At 44.6% G+C, this 23,043-nt stretch overlaps 2 protein-coding genes across 4 annotated transcripts in view; one reads left to right on the forward strand and one right to left on the reverse strand.

The window, feature by feature from the left end:
• The window catches only part of ALPK1 (alpha kinase 1), a 184,988-nt gene extending 184,463 nt beyond the window's left edge, over positions 1–525 (reverse strand). For both annotated transcript variants that reach the window (XM_088448335.1, XM_088448333.1), the window contains exon 1: positions 238–525. The gene's annotated coding sequence lies outside the window, so the exon portion shown is untranslated. The remainder of the gene's footprint in view (positions 1–237) is intronic.
• TIFA (TRAF interacting protein with forkhead associated domain) lies at positions 388–18,300 on the forward strand. Of its 2 annotated transcripts, none has more exons than XM_088448336.1 (2): positions 388–572; positions 15,872–18,300. In XM_088448336.1, exon 2 carries the CDS (start codon positions 15,874–15,876, stop codon positions 16,423–16,425), a length of 552 nt encoding a protein of 183 aa, XP_088304462.1. In that variant the 5' UTR covers positions 388–572; positions 15,872–15,873; the 3' UTR covers positions 16,426–18,300. The 2 variants fall into 2 exon arrangements, with proteins under 2 accessions (XP_088304462.1, XP_088304463.1); XM_088448337.1 differs by lacking the exon at positions 388–572 and adding an exon at positions 5,895–6,033.
• Positions 18,301–23,043: the final 4,743 nt, after the last annotated feature.

The following is a 23,043-nucleotide window of genomic DNA, read 5'->3' on the forward strand; positions in this document are numbered from 1 at the left end:
ATGACTCACAAACTCCACAAATTGTTTTCTTGCAAACTCTAGAGCTGACTAGTTAGTGTAAGCCAAGCCAAAATGTATACCTGGCCCTGCAGGACTGAAGTAGAAGAGACATACTTGGAAACTTTCAGGCTTTCCTGATGCATGTTGATAAAATAATCATTTAAACATTACCATAGTGTGTGTATAATATATATATTTATATTCACATTTCATAATACGAGTCCATGAGCTGCTTACCACATACACCAGGTCCACAAACAACAGCTACACAGCTGTCAGTGTGACGATGAGACTATGGGAGGAATGTTCGGAGCAGTCAGCCCGCAATAATCATTTACCCGCCACATACGATGAGACTATAATGATATATACATTGTACACAACTACGCTGACTTCCCGGAAGAGAGACACAGACAGGGGGGCAGGACGCTGTAATCAGTAGGAGGTGACGTGTGATATGAGGAGGCTCAGTGCTCCCTGTGTACTATAATAACACTGTGTGACTCACACACCGCTGATAAAGTGTCTGTCTGCTGCTGTGTATATAGAAGTGTCGCTGAGATATCAATAAGGTAAGCGCTTAAATACCGATACTACACCACACCGTGTGTGACTGACTACTGCTACCCCATATGGTAACACCATGTAGCTGTGTATGTGCGTGTTAGCTGGCAGCGATCTATACTGCACGCAATGTGAGAGAGATCAGCTTGCTCTATACATAGGAGCCAGCTCTGTTGGTGCCTGAGCACCCTAATTACTAACATAACTAAGCGTTGCTGTACTGGGCAGGGAGCTGTGTGTTACTGTATTATGCGTAATTGTCCACGTGTAAATATAACTCTATGGTTGTTATTGTTGGGTTTTCTTTTTATAACATTTAACGATCTTGCCTGAATATTTTATTTGTTATATCAACAAACGTTTCATGAAAAGCGTTTCTGCAATATTGAATATTGGTACATTCTGCAAATGAGAAAAATATATAGACCTCTCTCTAGTGGCAGGGTTGTCTTAACAGCAGTGTTGTCCCTGGGCAAATCAATGCACTGGGGCCCCTCCCCACCCATTCACGGGAACATTTTTTTAAAATGGTCAATAAAATGAAACCCTCCTGCATGCCCATCAGACCTCCCACACATGCAGAGAGACTGGTCTGAAGCCGGCAGATGAAGTGAAACTTGGACTGAGGTGAGTACTCATCACCAGGAGGGTAATGGGATGGGGGAGGTTAGATCAGAATACAGTACACCAGCGGCCGGCTTATAAAAATATCACAATTTTACCAACTGGCCGCAGTTGCAGAGGGGTGGGTTGGCGGGCCCCTACAAGCTTCAGGCCCTTGGGCAACTGCCCAACAAGCCCAATGGAAGAGATGGCCCTGTCTAGTGGTGGTTAGTAAATAGAGGTTAATGGGCCTATGTATTAATAATTGTGGCAGTGCTGTGATTATTCTCAGTCCGAATTACGGTGGACTTTCTCATTTTTAACAAAACCACACTATGACCAATATTCAATTAGCCGTGATAAGCCATTTTCGGCAAAAAAGTTTCACCGGTGACGTAATTTCGCCCGGTGAAAACTTATACTTTTCGCCGGTGCGGAAAGTCAATGTATTGAAATAATCAAAAAAGATTTGCCTATGAAAGGAGGCAAATAAAAGTGCAGAACTGGGGTTTTGGGGTGCAAACTTGCGGGAAGCACCCTGTACCCTTGGGACAACCCCCCAAAGGTAAACTGTGTCCAAAAAAAGTTTTAAGAAAAACTTAAAACCTCAAAAAATGACTTTGAAAAAGTACTAAGTTGCGGGACAAACTTAAAAACTAGCGAAATAGACTCCAGAGGGCCCCCAAGCATGCCCGGGTGTTTTTAACATTGCAGGTGCTTGTGGCAGGTGGATTTTTTACGTTTTTTAAAACTTCACATTAGCTAATTTATAATATGCTTTCACCCATTTTCATGTGCCCAAATTTGCTGGGACTACTTATTTTCTCCAAAAAAAGCTACAAAATGCTATTCTTCACCACTTCTGCAAAGACGCTAATTAGCAGCTATTGAGAGCATTTAAGTTCCCGAAATATCTTCAGTAGGGCTATTTGGGGGTATCTATAGTGATCCCCAATGTTAGTGCATCTTTTGGGGGGTTTCAGGCTGGTTTCCCAAAATTTGACAGCACTATTCGCCTGTTTGAGTTTTGCCGGGTCCCGTTTTCGTGTCCTTTGGAATTGAATACGGGGTTAAACTGTGATGCGCGAGGAAACTTTTCCGCAGGCAAAACCAGCGATGACTGCGAAAAGTCCGGCATGCAAAAAGTACGGGACATTTAGCACCTAATTGAATTACTAAATTACTGAATGTACTAAAATAAACTTACATCCAGGGCATATGTGAGGAGTGTTTAACATTTTCTAAAAACTCCTTCTAAGAGGCATTGAAATGGGTGTTAAAAATTGCGGAACTGCCTCAATTATTAAGGATCTGTTTTGCCATTGATATTTAAATTTATATTGAAAATATCCCCACTATGTTCTAAGGAATACTAGCAGGGACGACGGTTTAACCGTTCTCCCTGCAAGTTATATCCCTGGCATTTTGTAGAAGACTTTCACGTTTGCGCAAAATGCATGCTGATAATAATCGTACACATCTACATATCACAGAAATAACTCATGCAAACACATTACATACAAATAACTAGGGTTATATCAAATGGACACAATATAACATCTGATAACAGGATTATCTGCATAACAGTACTGTAATATTTCTCACACTGTACATACAAACTTCCATTTCCCATTGCTCATCTTGGCTTTCTGGTGTTAAACAACCAAGAGGGACTATATAAATAAAATGGGTTGTGTACGGGATGCCGGCGCCCTAATTCTCCCCCTCTCCCTACTCTTACCCCCCTAATGTCTAATCCTAACCTTCCCCTCCCCTAAACCTAACCTTAAGCCTCCCCCTAGTACCTAACGCTAACCCTCCTTCTAACCCCCCTACTTACCGACAGGTGTCGGGATTCCGATGCCAGCATTCTGACCGCCGGAATGCCTGCGGTTGGGATTATGACCACATCCCAGATGAAACAGAGTGGCCCTGCCTTACATGGGTGAAAAAGATGCATCACCTGTCCCAAGCATATGCATTGTGATGCATGAGCATAGTAAAATTTGCTTAGTCCCTGGCAACATAATAACAATGTAAACATCCCCCCACATTCCTACAAGATAAACTCTACAGAGTTTCATCTAACAAACGAACCACATGAAATACTATTACATATAAACTATCCAGCTGCACTGACCATATGGACAGGAAGTCCATATTGTCAGTGTCTTTATATTGTCTCGCTGGTTTCAGGCCAGCAGAAAAAAGCAGTTGCAACATCACATGATAATTTATAATCTAAGTATTGGGATGTTGTCTCCTTCCCATTATTCAGTAGAGCCGGGGGGATATCAGAAGGGCTATAAAAGTATAAAGGGGATGATTCAATTGGTTTTTATTGCACTATTTCTTTTGGGCGCCATCGGCGCAATTCCATTGTTGCTATGTTCGGACGAGAATGGCCGCAGTTGCAAACTGTGCGAGTGCCGGGTTTAGCAGCTCATTGCACTCCTTTCTATGTCTTATTGTTATATTTAATAAATATTCTTAATATATATGTGGTCACTTATTCAAACCAGACTACTTTAGCAGGCCAGTTTGATTAAGATTATATTAATTGGTTGAAAGGTGCACCTATTTTCTTTTCTTTTTCTTTCTGTATGGGGAAGCTGGTGAGATAAATACTGTCCTTAGCAAAATAGAGAGCATGAATAAAGAAAGCCACAAAACGTGACCTGTTGGTGGCACTTGAGGACTGGAGTTGAGAACCCCCTGACCTAAACAAATGGTGGTACTCCCTTGTCTGTCAAAACTTTAATTTAATTTTTTTTTTTTTTTTTTTTAAGTTTTAACATATTTTTTTGTCCTTTGTATTTATTTTAAATCTATTAGTCACTTCTCTTTCACATTCCTACTGCATTTGGCTCAGTTTATGTCAGGAAAAAAATAAACAAAATCTGTTAGGCTTTTCTTTACTCTCTGTTTTTTCCTGTGTTGCTTTAATGATGAATCCTAAAGTTTTAGGGGCAAAAATATAAATCTAGAAATATCACAGTTACAGTTGGCAAATATTTATTTTAAGTGGCCTATCTATTAATACTAATAACTGGCAGGGACAGCGGTAGCGATTACTGTTGTCCCTGCAAGTTACTTTACTGGCATATTTAGAGTCTGTCATATTTGTTTAAGACTCCTCCCAGGGGAATCTGACACTGTTCATCTGCACAGAGTCAAGCTGGGTACACACCTAAAAGTTATATCTGCAGATCGACTTATCTGCAGATATATTTGCAGATCATTGTTGTTTGTACACAATGAACGACCATCATCTGGCTGCGGGTCCCGGTGGCCGGAGGTCGCGTCGCGCCCCCCTCCTTGCGGCCTCTGCAGCAAGTGTATGGGCGGCCAGCTGATGTGCAGATATATCTACCATTGGCTGTGCTGCACAGCCGACGTGATATGTCTGTGACTGATGTCATTCACAGACATATCGTCTGTACACACTGGCCGACGCACCCACGATATATTGTTTGATTTATCGGCCAGTGTGTACCCAGCTTCAGATTCGGGACCTGGCCCGGAGACTGCAGGAGAGGGATTGAAACATCCCTTTCCTGCAAGAATGCTTCCATAGGATTAAAGTGTTTTATACCATCTGAGGATGGCGTACACCTATTGGGCCAAACTCTTGAGAAATCTCCTGCATTATGCTGTTAGTACATAGCAACAACTCATAAACTGTACAGAGACTGCAGCCTCTGCATAATTTTATGAATAAAAATATGTGATAAATAAGTCCCTAAGGGTGAAAAGTGATATGGTCAATGCTAGCAGAGATCACAAAGTAAATACATGTAACTATTAGGAGATATATATATATATATATAAATATAATAGCGTTAATGGTCAACGTTTCAGAGCCTTTACTTAATCTTTTTCATCAGTCCTGATGAAAAAGCTTAGTAAAAGGCTTTGAAACGTTGACCGTTAACGCTGTGTACTAGCTGCTGTTTGTACCAAGAGTGCCGCTTCAACTGTAAGACTGTATCTATTTTATTTTGCGGACACTCGATCGAGTTATTGGATTATAGGGAGTGCCGGACCTGTTTGATATTGAGATACATAATGAGATTATATATATGGGGTCCCGTGATGTGGGCTGCGGGCTTAAATGCATTGATCAATCCATGAACCAAATCCCCATTATTTATTATACAGGCCACTTGCACCCCAGTCCTGGGAATGGCGAGTGCAGGTCTGCACCCCAAATCTGGGGGTGGCGAGTGCAGTGGATTTCTGACATATATATATATATATATATATTCCAAGGGTGAACCGGCACTCAAAAAATAATAGAGATATGTGCCAGGGTGCCTTCTGTAAGTGTCCAATATTCATGCAAAGAATCAGCGGCACTCCTGGACTGGTATCATAAGCAAAAAAAGGTTTAATACATGCCAAACTGCCAGTTTGGCATGTATTAAACCTTTTTTTGCTTATGATACCAGTCCAGGAGTGCCGCTGATTCTTTGCATGTATATATATATATATATATATATATATATATATATATATATATATTATTCAGAAACAATCACACACGTCAGTGTTATTTAGTCTTAATAACTAAATAACGCTGCCTGTGTTTTAGGATTTTGTAATGTGCCATTTACATGGATCAGTAAATATTTTTGAGATGGTTTCTCTGCCTGCTCATTCTTCATAGACTACGTAATGTATGGGAAATTCCAGGCATTATTATTAGGATGGCAGGCAACTCCCAACTAAACAACTCTCACAAAACAGCAGAGAGCTCTATGTGGAGGAGACAGTCAATGATTGCAGCTGCTGGAAATCTTACCGCTTCAGCAGACTCCAAACTACTTTGAGAGGGTCCCATGAACTGCATTTTAGAATAAAAGGGTATGTATATTTAAAAAAAAATGTTTATGTGTAATCTTGAATGTTGTAGCCTGACAAGGACAAGTATAATCTGTTCATTCAGAACGACTGAAAAGTCTCTTTGGTTACTGTTTATGTTGTTCAAAGTTTAGACTGCTGATCCAGTAGAATTGGAAACTGCTTTACCATCCCCCACCACTATAGTAAACACTGCTGGTTTCCTATTACTGCAAACGTGGAGGATAAGCTAGCACAGGTTAAACCATAGTTGTGAACATTTTACATTTTAAAATAATTTCCAGGAACACTGCATTAGGGACAGTTGGTAACTATGTGTTAAACTAGTCTGCCAGACGTTAGTTATTTTGAGAGAGGTGAGTATTGATATTTTAGAGCCCACGGCTGAACATAACAATTTTTTTTTTTACTTGTATAAGGTGCTTCATTCAAATTGATTACAAAAGAGACTTAGGGGTCTATGTACTAATAATCATGGTACTGCTGCAATTGTTATGTATCTAGTTTTTAATGAAAATATCCCCGCTATTTACCAAGGGGAACTCGCAGGGACAGCAGTTACAGTAACCACTGTCCCTGCGAGTTATATCCCCAGCAAATTAGAATAATCACAGAAGTAAAAGACTTTGCTGGGGGAAGCGAACACTGCGCAAGCGCTTAGTATCGGCTTCCTTAGCCAGCCGGGGGCTGTGGGGGGGGGGGGAGATCAAAAGATCTTTCCCCTGCACTCGGAGCCCCCACAGGCTTATGCTAGTTTACACCGTGTGAAGATGATGTAAACTACTGGGGCTCAAACTCTGAAAAGCTTGGCATTTTAGAGTCTAGTACATAGGGGATAGATCTTCGTCCCCATTGATAATAATGGGGACTGCAGTCTGAAGTGCTAATTATCACTTTGCCAGAAATTTCTGTGAAAACTCCTGCATTGTGACATTAGTACATGAAATTATGCAGACATTTTATGTAAAAAATACCTAGGCCCCTTAGGAGCCCAGGTATCAATAATGGTGGAAGTGCCGCTATTATAAAGGATCCCTATCACAATGGATATTTATATTTTTGATGAAAATATTACCGCTATGTACAAAGGGGAACTCGCAGGGACAGAGGTTGCAGTAACCGCTGTCCCAGCATTTTATATTCTCAGCATTTTGTTGTAGTCTTTCATGTTTGTAAAAGACTTCTCCATGGGAAGCGAACACTGCGCACAGGGTCAGTTTCTGGAGCTGGCCAGAGGCTGCGGGAGAGCGATCTTAAGAACTCTCTCCTACTCATAAGCATCCTGTAGACTTAAAGCAGTTTACACCATCTGAAGATGGTGTAAACTAATGGGGCCAAACTTCGTAAAGCTTAGCTTTAGTTAGGTACATCAAGCTAAGGGCCTGATTCAGAGCCGCTCGTAAGCCGCCGCTCGTTCGCTCCGAGCGATGTTCGCACATCTGCGCATGTGTATGGGTTTTAGTACGCATGCGCGAACCAGTCAGTGCGGTCAAAAATCGTGTGCTCGCAAAATAGCGAATGCCTGCTAATTTGAGTGACAGAATGAGGCGTTTGTGGGTGGTAACAGGGGAAGGTGCTTGAAAACGGGGAGTGGAGATCCGAACGCAGGCGTGCCAGACGGTCAAAACGGGCGTTTTAAGGGTGTGCATAATTAACAAAGCAGCGTCATTGACCACGTCACTTGGTTGTCTTTTAGCCTGAACTGCTCGCATGATTGCGGTAGGAAAATCCAACCACAAGCACTGCGAGCAGTTCAGACGCCTTTCGATGTACTCGATTTAATCAAATAAATAGCGGAGATGACGTAGGATGCGAGCGGCCAGGGGGCATTTTTTCCAAAATAGTGAGCGCATGTTTAGTTCGCTCATTCAGACATAGAGGCGTCAAAAGACCTCAAAGAGCGAGCGCTTAATTTAAATAGCCAGCCCCTTTTTCTGAACGAGCGTCCGCAAATAGCGTCCGGCTCTGAATCAGGTCCTGAGATCGTTGTACCCATTAGTAATAATGGGGACTTCATTCTGCAGTGCTAATTAGCACTCTGCAGGAGATTTCTGCAACATCTCCTGCATTGTGTACAGTACATCACAACAGTTCATAAAATGATGCATAATTTTATGAAAGACTGCTTGATAAATAGACCCCTTTTAACATTACAAATATGTATGTAAATATATTAATATAGATATAGTCACAATAGAATGATATAGACCGCTGCTAAAATCCATGGAAAAAAAAGTCACATGGCAAACCGCTCATTCAGCAGATAAGATGGTCATACCTTGGATCACATTGCGGGGGAGAGCTTATATAGGCTACTAAACAGTGAAGGGGTTCTAGAGCCAAAACTGATTGCTGTCCTCAATCAATCCATTTATGAGCCCGATGATTGTGCAACATTTACTTATTTATTGTTACCTTCTACTTCGTGTGATTTGTATCTGAATATACAGACTGTACTGTAGCAATGTCCCTGACTAAATACTGCATAAGCTGCTTAGGTATGAGGGATTCCCTTGTGCCTACTTCCTGGTAGCATCTTTTATGACATTCTATATGACCATCTCTTGAATAAAGACACAACACACCAAAGTTGGCGGAAGAAATTCCAATTTACTTATCACTTCCATAAAGTTAGAGGTCTAGGAAAACAATTGCAAACATACTATTCAAATTGTTAACTAGGGTGGGTACTCCTACCCACCCCATCCACAGGTGGGCCCGTCCGAGTCCACCCAATTCAAACGGACTGGGTTCTCCAATCCTACTGACCTTATAGCCAAGACTTCAGTCACTCCTTCACTAGCGGGGTGACGGTCCAAGTTTAGGCCTAGTGCCCCTGCGACAGTCTGCTTGGGAGGAGCCTTCATGTTCCATCACCTAGGGGCCGTGACACTGCTGCCCACATCGGCACAGGTGTCATACACCAACATAGGTCATGATGGCTTGCCTGTCATGAGGGCAATCCATTCCAGGAAGTGTGCCCGGTCACTACACAGCCCCGGAGAACATATCCTCCCATCATGTCATTGACAACGTACCTTGATTATCTTAAGTTTGCAATTGCATTTCCTGCCACAGCTAGGTCTACCCATGAACTAGCCCACCACCAACTAGCCTCCTATCACCATAAGCTCTGTAGTAAGCCCTCAACAAACTATATCATGCAAAGTTCTGACAGATTCACCCCATCTGCTCTGTACAGGGGTTCTGTTGTAGGTTTCAGCTGAGGGTGGTTGACTACGTCACCCCCCCAGGGAGCGCATGCATCTCCTTATTAACTTTCCTCCTTGTTCTGTTCATTGCTGCCCCTTTCGTGTCTTGCCAGCGTGTCCTTGGGACTATATTCGAACAACCAAGGTGTACCTTTGGGTCCTTACTTTCCATAAGTCTGTTTTTCAATTTCCTGAACAGGTTCCTGAATTTTATTCTGCCTAAATCATTACCCCCTAGGTATATTACTAATCTACTAGGGTCCCCGTACCACCTTTCTGTACAGATAAGTGCTGACCTTAACTGATCCCACTTTGTGCCTCTCACTCCTAGTCACCCTATGTTTTGACCTGGCTTGCCCCTGGCCCTATCAAATCATTGGCTCTGACAAACTTCTCGGCTCAGTGTACAATTGACTGGCCCACGATCCACGTGTCTCCAGGCCTGCACCATGCATCTGAAAATAGGAGAAAGATGTCAGTAACAACGTTATGACTTGGTGAAGCACGGCTCCCCTATCCGCCCTACAACTAATGCGTACTTACTTGAGGTCCGTAGGGTGTTGAAAAACCTCATGCCGAAGTAGCCGATTAGTAATTTGGTGACATGAGGAAAAACCTCCCGCAGAGGTTGATTTCCCCCCCTCCTCACCCAAAATTCTGATGAGTGTGACCTGCATCTGCCTATTTCTCAGGTCTAATGTAACTCACATTTGCTGGGCCCAGGAAAAAACTACTGCAAACATACTATTCAAATTTGGTAATTGGAGTAAGGAACTCTTACCCACTCCATCCCCAGGGTGCACCGATGTGCCCATCTGATTCCACGGACTGGGTTCTCCAATCCTACTGATCGTGAAGCTAAGACCTCAGTCACTCCTCCCTCACTAGCGGGGTGACGGTCCGAGTTTGGGCCTAGTGCGCCCGCTATGATCCGCTTGAGAGGAGCCTTCACGATCTAACAAGGAGACCGTGATACTACTAGCAGTTCCGCTTCCCACACCTGTCATACACCGACATAGTTGTCTTCTGCCCGGCATGAGGGCGGCCATTCCAGTAAGTGTACTAAATCACTACGTGGCCCCGGAGGATATATCATCCTTCCATCACATTGTTAACAGCACAACTTGGTTATGTTTTATTTGCAACTGCGTTTCTCCTGTGCCCACCAAGCCCCTTCATATTGCTGGTATACCCCATACTAACAGCGCTAGTTTCTGCTGCCGGAATGTGAACCGAAGTTCTTAGCATCCAATCCCAAATTGGAAATGCCTTTCCTAAACACTGAGAGGAAATGAAACTTTGTTAATGGAGCACCATTTTCGTGTAGTAACCATGCATGCCCTCGTGCCTGCCTCTGGAGTGGGAATGCCCCCTCCCCCAGGTTGTCATGCTGTGCTAGTGTAATCAACTGTCCTTTGCCCAATTGATCTGTTATGGACCTGTGGATCATACAAAGTACTCAAACTCCCTGATCATCCCTTTCTAATAAAGCAAACCCATTTTTGTTGGTGTATTGGACACAGCCACTAGTTCTCCTAACTGTAGGCACAGGAAAAGCCACGCAAAAGAGGGTCACTTCAAAGGTGCTGCTAGCGACCCTGCTGATTGCACCCTTCAAGTTTGTAAACCTTTGTGGGTATATAGGGGGTCATTCAGACCCGGTCGTTAGCGCCGATGCGCTCGGACCGGGTCGATGGTCCCCCACGGAGCATGCGCACGACGGCGCCGTCGTGCGCATGCGTGAGACCCGCTACGACCGACAGCGCCGGTCGTAGCGGGTCTCGATCTAAAGGGGGCGAGCTGTCGATGTTGATTGACAGCTCGCCCGTATGGAAGGTGGGCCAGGGTGGTGGCAGCCCAAACGGGGGCGTTCCCATGGGAACGCCTACCGTTTGGGGGAGGCCCCACTGACATCACTAGTGATGTCAGTGGAGAGCTTCCGGCTCAGACAGAGCCAGAAGCTCTCCGGGGCTTACGACAAGGGAGACCCTACCCTAGGGTCTCGTCGTAAGCCCCGACGGTCGCGATGGTCTCTGACATCATCGCGACCATCACCCGAGCGGTCGTTAGAGCTGTGGGTGTTAACCCACAGCCTAACGACCGCAACAGAGGTGGGCGGTCAGGATGCAAGTGGCCGCCCAGTTTCTGAGCGACCGCTTGCATCCTCCGACCGCCTCTGAATGAGGCCCATAGTCCTTCCCCTTCCTTTTTTTTTTTTTTTTTTTTTTCATTTATCCTCATTCGTGAGTTGGTGTTTTCCTCAACCCTTCAGTGACCTTGAGTTAAGAAATCCTTGTTTTATATCTTCCTTACCTTTTCAGGTTCATAAAGCAAGGAAATGCCCGCAAAGTCACCTACCGTGGCTGCCCTTGAATGATCTGAAATGTAGGTTCCTAGATGTAATCTAATATAACCTGGCTGCTATCACATCTAGGAAATGAAGCCATGCTTTCAGGCTGACGTATGCACGCTATGCGTACCTGTGACCAGAGAGTTTACCAAGAGTTCTTCGATGTCGCCATGTTGATCTGCCAAACTTGAGATAAACATTTTTCACCGATTAATTGCAATGTGGGTGACCATTGGTGAAATTCATCCCACTGGAACCTAGACAAGCTGTCAGCAATGCGATTGTCTGCTCCCGGGAAGTGTCCCATACGGGACGAGGCATGCTGGTTTTAATTGCCTGCACTATTCCCAGATTGTCTTGCCAGACCACAATGCATGTTTTCACACATTTTGCTCATAGTTCTGCTGCCCCCACAATTAAAGTACTAACACCGACAAATTCCTGGTGAAACCTGTTGCCACTCATTTCTTTGGCCAAGCTGCTACGCACCATGATCTTCCCACAATGGCATCAAAAATCCTTACAACCTGCTGTCTCGGTGTGCTGCAGATTCCTTAGAAAGAGAGAGCATATTCTTGCCTTCTGATTCGTCACATCCCACTTCTCGTCCTCGTGGACTGGACCTCCCCTTTTTCTTGTGAGTCACCTTAACCCTGTATGGTCTGGGTCGTGCCCCAGCCCCCTCTGCTCCTGCAGCAGAACACATCTTCCCTGCGACCAAGGCTATTCATCAAACTAGCCCCAATTTATATCCCCAATACCCCATCGCTTATCTACGTTGCGTCCAGATTGCAGACGCTGCTTCCGTATACTATATCTGTGATCTATAAATAAAGGATGATGATGATAATCAGTGTCGCCCCCCCACCAGAAAATTTTCCCATCCGGGCGGCATCAAGAAGTAGCCGGGTGGGGGCCTTCGCAATAATACAATATTTTAAATCCTGACCATATAATGATTTAAACTTGAAATAATAATTTATATATTAATTTTCTTCTTCTTAGAGGCCCAGATACTGTCCCCACTTGCAAGGCTACACAGAATATATTTTTTATACAGCTCTACAGATACTGGCCCCACTTGCAGGCTCTCTTTAATCAGTTCAGGTGACTGTTCCCGCCTGAACTTGTATACGGGAGGAGGATCTTTGCTCTCCAGCCTGACACCACCCCTGCACTGTGATGGACAACTACCCCCCGCCCCAATGCCACATCCCCTTCTCTGCACTCTCCCCTGACCCAATGCCGTGTCCCCTGCCCGGCACCTCCCTCCCCACCCCAATGTGCCTTGTCTCGTCACCCTGGAGCCTTCACTAACATGTCTTTATTGCCAGCGGACACGGAGCCTCCAATGTGAAGAATGTGACGTCGGCGTCGCGTCCGTGGCAACAAGGACACATTGAGGGTGACCGGGAATGCGGTGCATTGGGGCGGGAGGAAGTGCCGGGCGGTAGTCTATTTCTGCTGGGAGATTCGCCCTCAGAAAACAGCCTGGGGAGAACACTGATAATAATAATGACATGCTGGTAACAAGAGAGTCTTACTTCTGTGCAGTTCCCTCTTCTCCAGAGTGAGAGATGGGCTCTGAACACCCTGGACATCGCATGATTGTCAGTGCACATTACAGTGGTGTAATGAAGGATGGAATGATCACTCGTTCCGTCCTTCATTAATATACACAGCACCAAATGTGATATCGTCAGGTTGGCCATGCATCATGGCCGACCAGACGATATCGCATGGGAGCGCACAAATGGGGCATACACACTGAGCAATATGCCCGTTCCGATTTGGCCAAATTAGAGCACCTTCTCATCAGTGTGTACCCAGCTTTAGAGTTGGGAAGGAGGCATGTCCAAGCTCTGCTCTGTAAATCACAGTGTGAAAATTAATCGGTTTAGGTGCTTATTTATCTTTCAATATTTGTGGCCTATCCCCCAAAAACACCTGGTTTCAGGAGAGACCTGCAAATATTAAGGGGGGAATTCAATTCTCATTGTGGGAATGTAGCTCCCTGATTAAGTGCCCGGGCTATTCTATTGACTGCATAGCGCCTGGCACTTAAGCTGGGAGATGCAACTTACCGCTGACAACCAATGTGCAGTAGCACTGCAGGGGTCCCAATAGAGGGGGTGATTCAGCTTTGGACGAAATTGCAAAGCTGCACGCAGGCAGATAATCTGGAATCTGCGTTCAGCATTGCACATACTTGCTATGCTGAATCAGGCCCAGAGACCGCTAGACCTGATAGTGACCACTTTGATCCAGCAAATCGCAGGAATGGGCTCCTTTTTGGAGCACCTGTCTCTGCGTGTGAGTTTTGATACATTCAGACAGTATTTAAATTCCTATTGCTGTGAATAGCGGCGATAAGAAATAATAATTATCAGGTCTAAAACCCGATAATTGATAAATACCCCCATAAGTGTTTAAGTTACAGTGACAGAGGAGACAGGATTCATATATCAAATCTTTTCGAAGTTTGGTTGGGATAGAGCGGGTAGTTATACAGGCTGGTATGTAGTAAATGTCAGAGTCTTTTTTTTTTTTTTTTTTGCCACAGGCTTTTGTGTAACACATTTGTAAGCGCATAGGCTGGTCATTATTACTTGTGAACATAAATTTTTTTTAAAAGTAGGCTTATGTACCTATTTACCCCTTCACTTATTGTATTTCTACACGGTTGCCAGAGTAGAATAGTGCATATAGCTGCATCTTACTGGATAATAATATCTTTAAACAATATCTGTATTGCTGGGAATACACAGTAAGATAAAATGTCTATTATCTAACTGCCTGTATTCCCTCATATATTGTGGACAAAACTGTCTTTTTCTGAGGTTTGACCGCAATGTCTTTATGCATCAAGCTCTGAAAAGCAAAACTTTCCGTAGCCTGTACCCAGGCCCAGCAACGGGAGAACTAGGGGCACAGCCGTACCGGGCCCCGAGTTTATAGGATCCCAGAGACAAACACAACTGTAACAGCTGCCTGCTCTGCTCCAGGCATGTATGGGGTCCCATCACTGCATGGTGCAGCCGGTGCATTGCTCCAGGGCCCGTGGTAATGCGGGTACCGCAGCGGTATTGACAGCAGTACTGTAATGAGTCAGACTGATTCATTACAGTACACTGCCATGGGCCGTAACCTCCCCTCCCCTCTTTTCTCCTCCTTTCCCCTTCTCCTCTCTGAAACTGCTGTTGCCGGGGGCCTGAAGGCCCAGGCGCAAAGGGTATGTGGACCTGGTGGATAGTAGTGGCACAGAGAGTGCTGATCACGTGGGAAGCGCTGTCATATGAGTGGGTTACACCTTTTGCTGGGGCTCAAACTGCAATAGCGAGAGGCCGGGAAACTGGCGGCATTACCTGCGAGCAGCACCCATCACACCACACATGTGCAGCATCCTGAGAGCCCGGTGCTGCCGATGCTCATTCCCCGCTCCCAGCTGCATCACTCGGCTTACTTATGCTGGCCATACACTAGCACTATTTTGGGCCGATTGCCTGATTTTTGACGCATCGTACGATGAATCGTGTAGAAATCGTGTCATTTTTAAGGTAGGGTACAACGCGCACTCCCGCAGCTCCTAGAACGTATCGTAGGATCAGAGGTGCAGCCCATACTATCCATCGTATCGTGTGCAGATCGTGCTGTGTTTTTGTGCATGCGATGCATCGTTCGTCAGAGCGGCGTCATTTGTTAAAATTTACAAAAAAAAGACTGATGCACGCACGGGGAGATCCGTGATGCATGCGCCTGTCTTTAATAAAATAAACACAGCTGCAGGGATGGTTCAGTGAGAAGTATTCATGCATCTGTGAAAAAAATAAAAAAACTGCCCACAGTGTATGGCCACACAGTATCTGGGTTCCTCCTCTGGAAGGAGACATTTACACGTTCTTCTCCTGTAGAGGAACAATCATTATGTAGACTCAGCTTACTTTGGAGCCTTAAATCCATGTCATCAAGTATGTGTGTGCTTGTGGAATGTCTACATGATTGCAGAATATGAGGGGAGGCATGGGTTTTCATATAGCCCTGTTAATGATTTACCCCCTTTTTGTCAATTGATGTGATGCCTTTTTTTTTTTTTAAGAAAATGTCCGTTCAAGATCAGATCATGATCCAAAATATGGTTATAAAAGGGTGTTTGCCAGTTAACCAATAAATTCTCTAAAAAAAAAAAATTTTTTTTTCTATTCGCTGTGTAAAAGCTTGTTATGCTCACTGCTAATATTTTTCTAAATGACATGTATTGACTTTTTATATTTCCTTTTAGAAATGGCGAGTGCCGGTGAGGCCAATGATGTGGAGACTGAACAGTCTTTGTATTGCTTGCACATGAGACTGTATCATCCTGATCAGAATGACCGCAAAATATTTAGTGCAATTGACTTAGGCAAAAGAAAAGAAATGAAGGCTGAGGAAACCGTTGCCTTTGGCCGAGACATAAACAGCTGCAAGTTCACTCTGCTAAATAACAAGGTATCCCGGCTACAGTTTGTCTTGCAATTCTTCAAAGTTCTGCAGAGCTCTAAAATGTCATTTGAGATAAAAAACCTCAGCAAGAGAACAAAACTTTATGTCAACAACTATCCATTGGAATATCTCAACAAGCTTGTTCTTCCACCCAAGTGTGTGATTTGCTTTGGAGAATTTCTGATAATGGTGGAGACTGAAGAAGGAGAATCAGAGGACAAATTTGAAATCTGTTGTGAAGTGTCACGCTTTCCTCTTGTTCTGGAGATAGAGACAGAAGTAAAGGTGGCCATCCCAGAAACTGGCACACTGAATGGTTCTCCGCCAGTGGAAGTTGATGAAAATGACTACTGATGCGCACAAAAACTATTATTTTAGATGAACAAACACTATTTAAAATGTTTTGTTTAACATTCTTATTTTATATTTATAATATAATGAAGTATATGGAGCTTTTTACGGTATTAAAGGAGAATGTGACATTCAAGTGTTAAACTGCACCGCCCCTATGCTGTCTTGCTTCACCTGTAAATGTCATGTGGAATTTACTAACATGGGACCCACACCCTTATGGGGGGTATCCACTTAGCGATATACAAAGGACAGCACGATTGCGACATTGCAATCGTGCTGTCGTTTGTATAGCTAGTGATGTGCTAGGACTGAACATTCACTCGTTAAGTCCCGGCACATCCCTCATCCCCGCACATGCAGAACTTGACGAGATCGTCAGGATGACCTGCATGTACGGGTGATGTCTGAAGCGACCCGCGGGTCGCTTCCATCCAAAACATCCCCGATGCATGTGCGATTTGCAAGCGATTGCACGATAACAACATCGTTATCGTGCAATCGCTTGCTTAAATCGCTTAGTGGATACCCCCCATAACTTTCAGATTCTTTCTGAAACAATCACATATTCTGAGACCAGCAGGATCTGCATTCACTAAGTCATCTCAGTGTTATCAGAAGTGCAAGAGTTAAGTTGGATAAGTGCTATGACCTTCCAATCGGAAACTGGCTTCACTTTTCAGCTGTCTTGTTTTTTTTGTTTTTTTTTCAAAGAGCCTGCAGGACTCAGAAAATACTTCTTTACATAGCATGTGATTGTATAATTAGGCAAGTGTATATGCCAGAAAATAACTACTTGCAATGGGAACATGCTTAGAAGAGAAACATGTATGCAAGTTGCCATTTAGGCCTATTTTATAACAAAATAATAATATACACAATACGGTGTGATCAAGATTCACCTGGTAAAGGCCAGGGCACCTCACTTGCTCACCACACCAGTTATGCCTTTGACATGTTTCTTGCATGAATGTATTGTTCGTGTGGTGTGCAAGGAGGAGGCTTTTAGTCACCGTTTGAATCCATGATCCTTTTTAGTCACTGCTTGCTTTTACAGTCGACAATCCTGACCTTCATGTAAAGCCGATGCCTAGTGTAAATTAGTTCTAACTGTCTCATAGCCACAAGTTACCCTTTTTTTATAATGGTTGTATTACAAAGTCATTAAATTCTAGTGCTGCTATAAATTGATTTTGTATGATATCCCAACAGTTGGGATGCCGGCTGTCAATAGACTGACAGCAGCATACCGATGCCTACAATTCCAACACTGGAACGGTATGTAGTATTCCCCTGCCCTATTCACTCCCTAACTCTTCTTTCCGGCACTCTAACACCCTAACCTCCCCACGGTGGTGCCTAACCTAATCCTCCACCCCCCCGCGGCTAACACCTACACTACCCTGCTGTACTTATGATCGGGATTTCGGCGTCGGCATCTCCAGCCATTTCAGGAATTCGGCACCGGTCTTCTTATGCTGATCGGGATTTCGGCACCCGGCATCCCGAACGTTTGTATATTAACCGCATCCTCTATAAATGAATAGGTTGTGTTTGTAGTGAAGGAACTGTTCATTATCAACACCTTACATTTCATTCCCGCTTATGAATATGAATTTAATAGAACCATGTAGATAAATCTGTAAATGCAGAATACCTATTTATGTAGCAGAAGTAATAGTAAAACTGCAACTACAATGACCGATTCCTTGAAAACTTCTTTGAGCTGGCTCCTACTTCTGGAGCTGGGAACATTGGACATTTTTACTGCAAATTCAAATTACAGTACCTTGGGAACATTGTTATATGTATATTTTTCTATATGTATTGATGAACATGTGTTATAAGAAATAAAGATTTTTCTCTTTCATAATTCCACCTCTTAATCTACTTTTGCATTTGTTTCAAATATTTAACACTTTAAAAACTGGCAACTAATATTCTGACCTCACTGCATGTGGTGTGTGATATGTGCAGGTATTCAGATGACTGAACTCAGAGCCTAATTCAGACCCGCTCGCGAGCACAGGACACTCGCAAGCGGGTCGATGGTGCCCGCATGCGCACGACGGAGGGAGCTCCGTCGTGCGCATGCGCGAGACCCGCATAGCGACAGCCAAGCTGTCGCTCCGGGTCTCGCACCAAAGGGGGCGTGCTGTCGATGGTGAGTGACAGCACGCCCCCTTTGGTGGGCGTGGCTGCCAGACTAAGGCGTTCCCATGGGAACGCCTACCGTCTGAGTCCGGCCCCACTGACATCAGTAGCGATGTCAGTGGGAGTGATTTTGGCTCTGATAGAGCCAAAATCACTCCAGGGCTTGCGGCAGCGAGACCCTACCGCAGGGTCTTGTCGCAAGCCCGATGGTCGCGATGGTCTTGACCATCGCGACCATCATCATGGCCGCTCGCTTTAGCTGTGGGTGGTCACCCACAGCTATACGAGCGGCCAGGAGGCCGCTCCATTTTAAGGTAGGAGGGCCCTGATTCAGAGCGAGCGCTCTGGTCAGAGCGTCCGGCTCTGAATCAGGCCCTCAGTATCTCCATTATATGACACAGTGAGATTTCCAGAACTTTCCTACTCTTTATTAATGCAGCCATGTGGAATCATGCAGGATCATACATGCAGAGTTTTTCAGATAAAATCACTAACAAGTGTAGATACAAAAGCTTGTAGATATGCTTTGGAGACCCTTGGTTGAACAGATGAAGACTTTGAGGTCTGCACTTCTCAGACAACCTTTCAGAAGGTCCCACGCAGAAAGAAAAAGAGTTGGCTATCGACGGTTAGCTGTTGATGGTTTTTCTGCCGATGACTGGAAACCATTGACCATCGATGGCAGAACCCTTGCAAAGCAGCAAAATAAAATTGTGGAGCTATTCTGAACCTATAGTTCCTGAACATCTGTAGTTATTAAAGTAACTGCTTTCGCTTCTAGTTCGAACAAGAACCTGTGGCCCACATGTGCCTACTTCCACTCATGAGTTAGGAGTATGTGATAGGTTAGACTTTAATGTAATTCACTATAACCTTTCTATTGAATTAGTTTACTATGCAGTTTTTAATGATACAGTATGCTGTCACAGATTTATATGTACTTTGTCTAGTTTTTGGCCTGTTTGTAACATTAATTCGGATGACCGTATTTGCTAAGATTACTCTCTTGTAATGTTTCAAAGTGCTCTTTAATTTAAAATATCTAAAGTTTAGGCTTAATTTTTTTAAGTTATGTAGTACATGAATTAATGCAGCGCTGTGCAAACCACTCGCATAGGCATCATATTAACGTGCCTTCAAGTCCTATATAGTTTTTATATAAGCTGTTTGACCTTTCTTATTCAGAACACTTTTTGAGAAGTAACTCTCCCAAAGATGTTTTATATTGTCATAAATCTCAGACAAAACACCAATATTTCAGGTAAAAAAATAAATAAATTATGCTTCGAACTACTGGTTGCTAAACGCATACCTCCCAACTGTCCAGATTCCAGCGAGACAGACCAGCTTTGTGGGCACTGTGCCACCCGTGGACCGTAGTGTCCCATGGACAGTCGGGAGGTTGGAGACACTCGGGCACCGCTGTAGCTCTGCTAAGTAGAGAGCAGCGGTGCCATGAAGCTAAGTGGGATGCCGCATGCATGCGTGTGGCATCCATTTAATGCAAGGAAAAGGCTGGGGATAGCCCAGCAGCTGGCGGGGGTGTGACTTGTGAATATGCCACCATAATGCAACACCAAGGGGTGTGGCCTAGTGAAAATGAGACCACACCCCATTTTTGGTCCTGTGCACAGGGGTCCCGCCTTCAGGATCAAAGATGTTGGAAGGTATGTAAACATTGTTAAATAGTTTAATGTTAATCTGTAACCCTAGATGCCGCAGGAGTCTTAATTTTTGAAAGACTGATTATTGCTTAGCTCAGAGTTCCCAAACTCTGCAATTACAGTCCACTTTTTAAGGATATCAATGCTTGAGCAGAGGTGACTTTAATTAGTACCTCAGTCAATTTAATTTAACCATTTGGACTCAAGCATGGATTGCCTTTAAAACTTGGACTGTAGAGTTTGGAAACCTCTGGCTTAGCTGGTGACGGATGCTTATAAACAGGATTTTATAAACAGGATTATAGTTAAATACTGAAGCGACTAGTACCTAAAGCACCATTAACCAGCGACAGATTTCAATGGCAACAATAACTTGAAAAGTTGTAAGATCAACTGGGCATTACTAGTATCTTATAAATCATGCCTTTTCCTTTACCATCCATCAGAGGGATGCCATTTCATCTGGGTTATGTGTAGTGGAGTCGGACACTTGCTTAATTGAAAACTGGCTCACACCCCTATTAACCACTCTAAGCTCAGTCTTGTTTTTAGTGCCTTGGAGTAAGGCACTGGCTAAGAGAGGTCCTAACTTTTTAGTTAGGTTTTATTTCTTTATTTTTATGTTGATTTGGGTGCTTAGGCCCTGGCAACGAGCACTAGCAAAGTGGGAGTTAGTTAGAAAGAGAATTGTGTGAATCCTGTAACTATAAAGTCACTAAACTACATAGTACCCTCTCTCCATGCCAGACAAACTTCTGAGGGGGCCGCAGGCAAAGAAAAGGTAAGCTTTTACATCATGTATAAAATGGAATCGGTATGACATACCACCAGACCTAAACCCTGCGAATGAAGATCCCGACGGCGTCTGGTAAGTACCCTAACCCTCCCATAGGGGTGCCTAACCTCCCCCCGCTAGTCTCAAACCCTGACCTCCCCCCAGGGGTACCTAAACCTAACCCCCACTCCCTAAACCTAGCCCTCCTGGGGGGGTGCCTAACCCTACTGCCCCCTTCCCCTAGCCTAATCCTAACCCTCTCGGGGAAGTGGCTAACCGTAAGTCCCCCGGGAGTCCCTAACCCCCCCGCGTGGCTAACAGGTCCCGACGTCTGGCTTGCCTATGTTCGGTATGCCAGGCGTCGGGATTTCGGCATGTGGCTGATGATGGGAGTCGGTATTTAGACGCCTATTATTAGTCCCATGCCGGAATTTCACAGTCCGGAAGCTGGTGGTCGGCATTTCGACTGCCGGCTTCCTGACTACATACCCTATAAAATACCTGGTTGCCTATGTGTACTGCGCCTGGGACACTGCTTGTGAGCAGATTGGCCGGGGTTTGGTAAATACACAGTCTGTAGAGGCGGCATGTCTCACATCTCAGGGCTTTAGCAGCACCATGGCGATTTCAGTTTCCGACAGTACGCCGGAGGGAACTACAGAACAGCAACATGCTGCTGGTTTTTGATGAGAGAGGGGATTGATAGGTTCCAGGACGCGGCATGCTGCATGTGTTGGGATGCCGCATGTGACGTCATCTTTGCAGCCTGCGGTAGTCTTCGCGGGACTCCAGAGGCTATAATTGTAAACAGGTGTCCTGTGTGAAAGAGGACGTCAGGGCCGGCCACGACTCCCTCTAGTATTTCTATGGCAGCTGATCAATGCAGCTGCAAAGCCAACAGTGTCCACAGCATCCATGTGGAGGAGTTCAGCATACAGGGGAACGGCTGAGTATTAAGCAGTTTACTAGGCTTATACTCTTGTTTTAACCTAGTGATTTCATGAATCAGATGACTACAGGTTTTCAATCGGGATTTGTCTGAAGTAGAGATGAGCAGGTTCAGATCTCAGAGATCCGAACCCACCCGAACTTAGAGATCCGTGGCGAGAACCGAACGTGCGTTCAGTTCCCCGCCGGCCCCGGATCTCAAACCAAGGCAAAACCTCAGAGACGAAATCTCGCGACTCGCAAGCTTTCGTCTCTGCTTTATAAGGAGGAGTCCGCGTCTGCGCCATTTCACTCCGGCTGTGGAGAGTGAACAGAGAGGGTGGGTAGTGTAGGGCTGGTGCTGTCTGCTGTGTAAACAGAGAGGGTGGGTAGTGTAGGGATGGTGCTGTCCTGTCTGCTGTGTTCATCTGGGCTGGTGCTGTCTGCAGTGTCCACCTGGGCTGGTGCTGTCTGCTGTGTCCACCTGGGCTGGAGCTGTCTGCTGTGTCCATCTGGGCTGGTAGCATGCTGCCTGTGTCGTCAATCACTGCTGCTTCGGTCGGGTGCTCTGGGCCCCAAGTTGTGGGCAAAAAAAAAAATAATTCTATATAATAAAAAGTGTATTTTTTTTGTGTGTATGCGTTAGCCACACTTATTCAGACAGCAACCTTGTGCTGCCTGTGTCGTCAATCGCTGCTTCCTCGGTCAGGGGTGCTCTGGGCCCCAAGTTGTGGGCAAAAGAAAAAATCTATATAATAAAAAGTGTATTTTTTATTTGTGCCTGTGCGTTAGCCGCAACTTGGCAACACTATTGCTGCTTGCTAGGTGACTCTGCTGCAAGACCGCAGTGAATATGGAGGGCAGTCACATGATAGGAGAGCAAGAACCACATGTTGTAGCTGCCGGCAGCAGTCGTGATGATGCAAGGCTGTCGACGTCCTTGTCCTCTATGAAGGCCGATGCCCCATGGCTTTAGTCAGGCCATGGACATGGAAAAGCAACTTCTTTTACTTTATTAAAGAAAAATAAATCTAAAGCCAAGTTGACTTTAGATAAACAAAAAATTGGCAAATGGCATTCACTACACGAAGTGGCAAGGAA

The sequence above is a fragment of the Taudactylus pleione genome, unplaced genomic scaffold (assembly GCF_031769625.1).
Source record: "Taudactylus pleione unplaced genomic scaffold, aTauple2 ptg000454l, whole genome shotgun sequence".
NCBI lineage: Eukaryota > Metazoa > Chordata > Amphibia > Anura > Myobatrachidae > Taudactylus > Taudactylus pleione.

Bases quoted from the DNA above. Each gene is read 5' to 3' on its own strand.
- TIFA (XM_088448336.1), top strand. From the start codon at position 15,874: ATGGCGAGTGCCGGTGAGGCCAATGATGTGGAGACTGAACAGTCTTTG.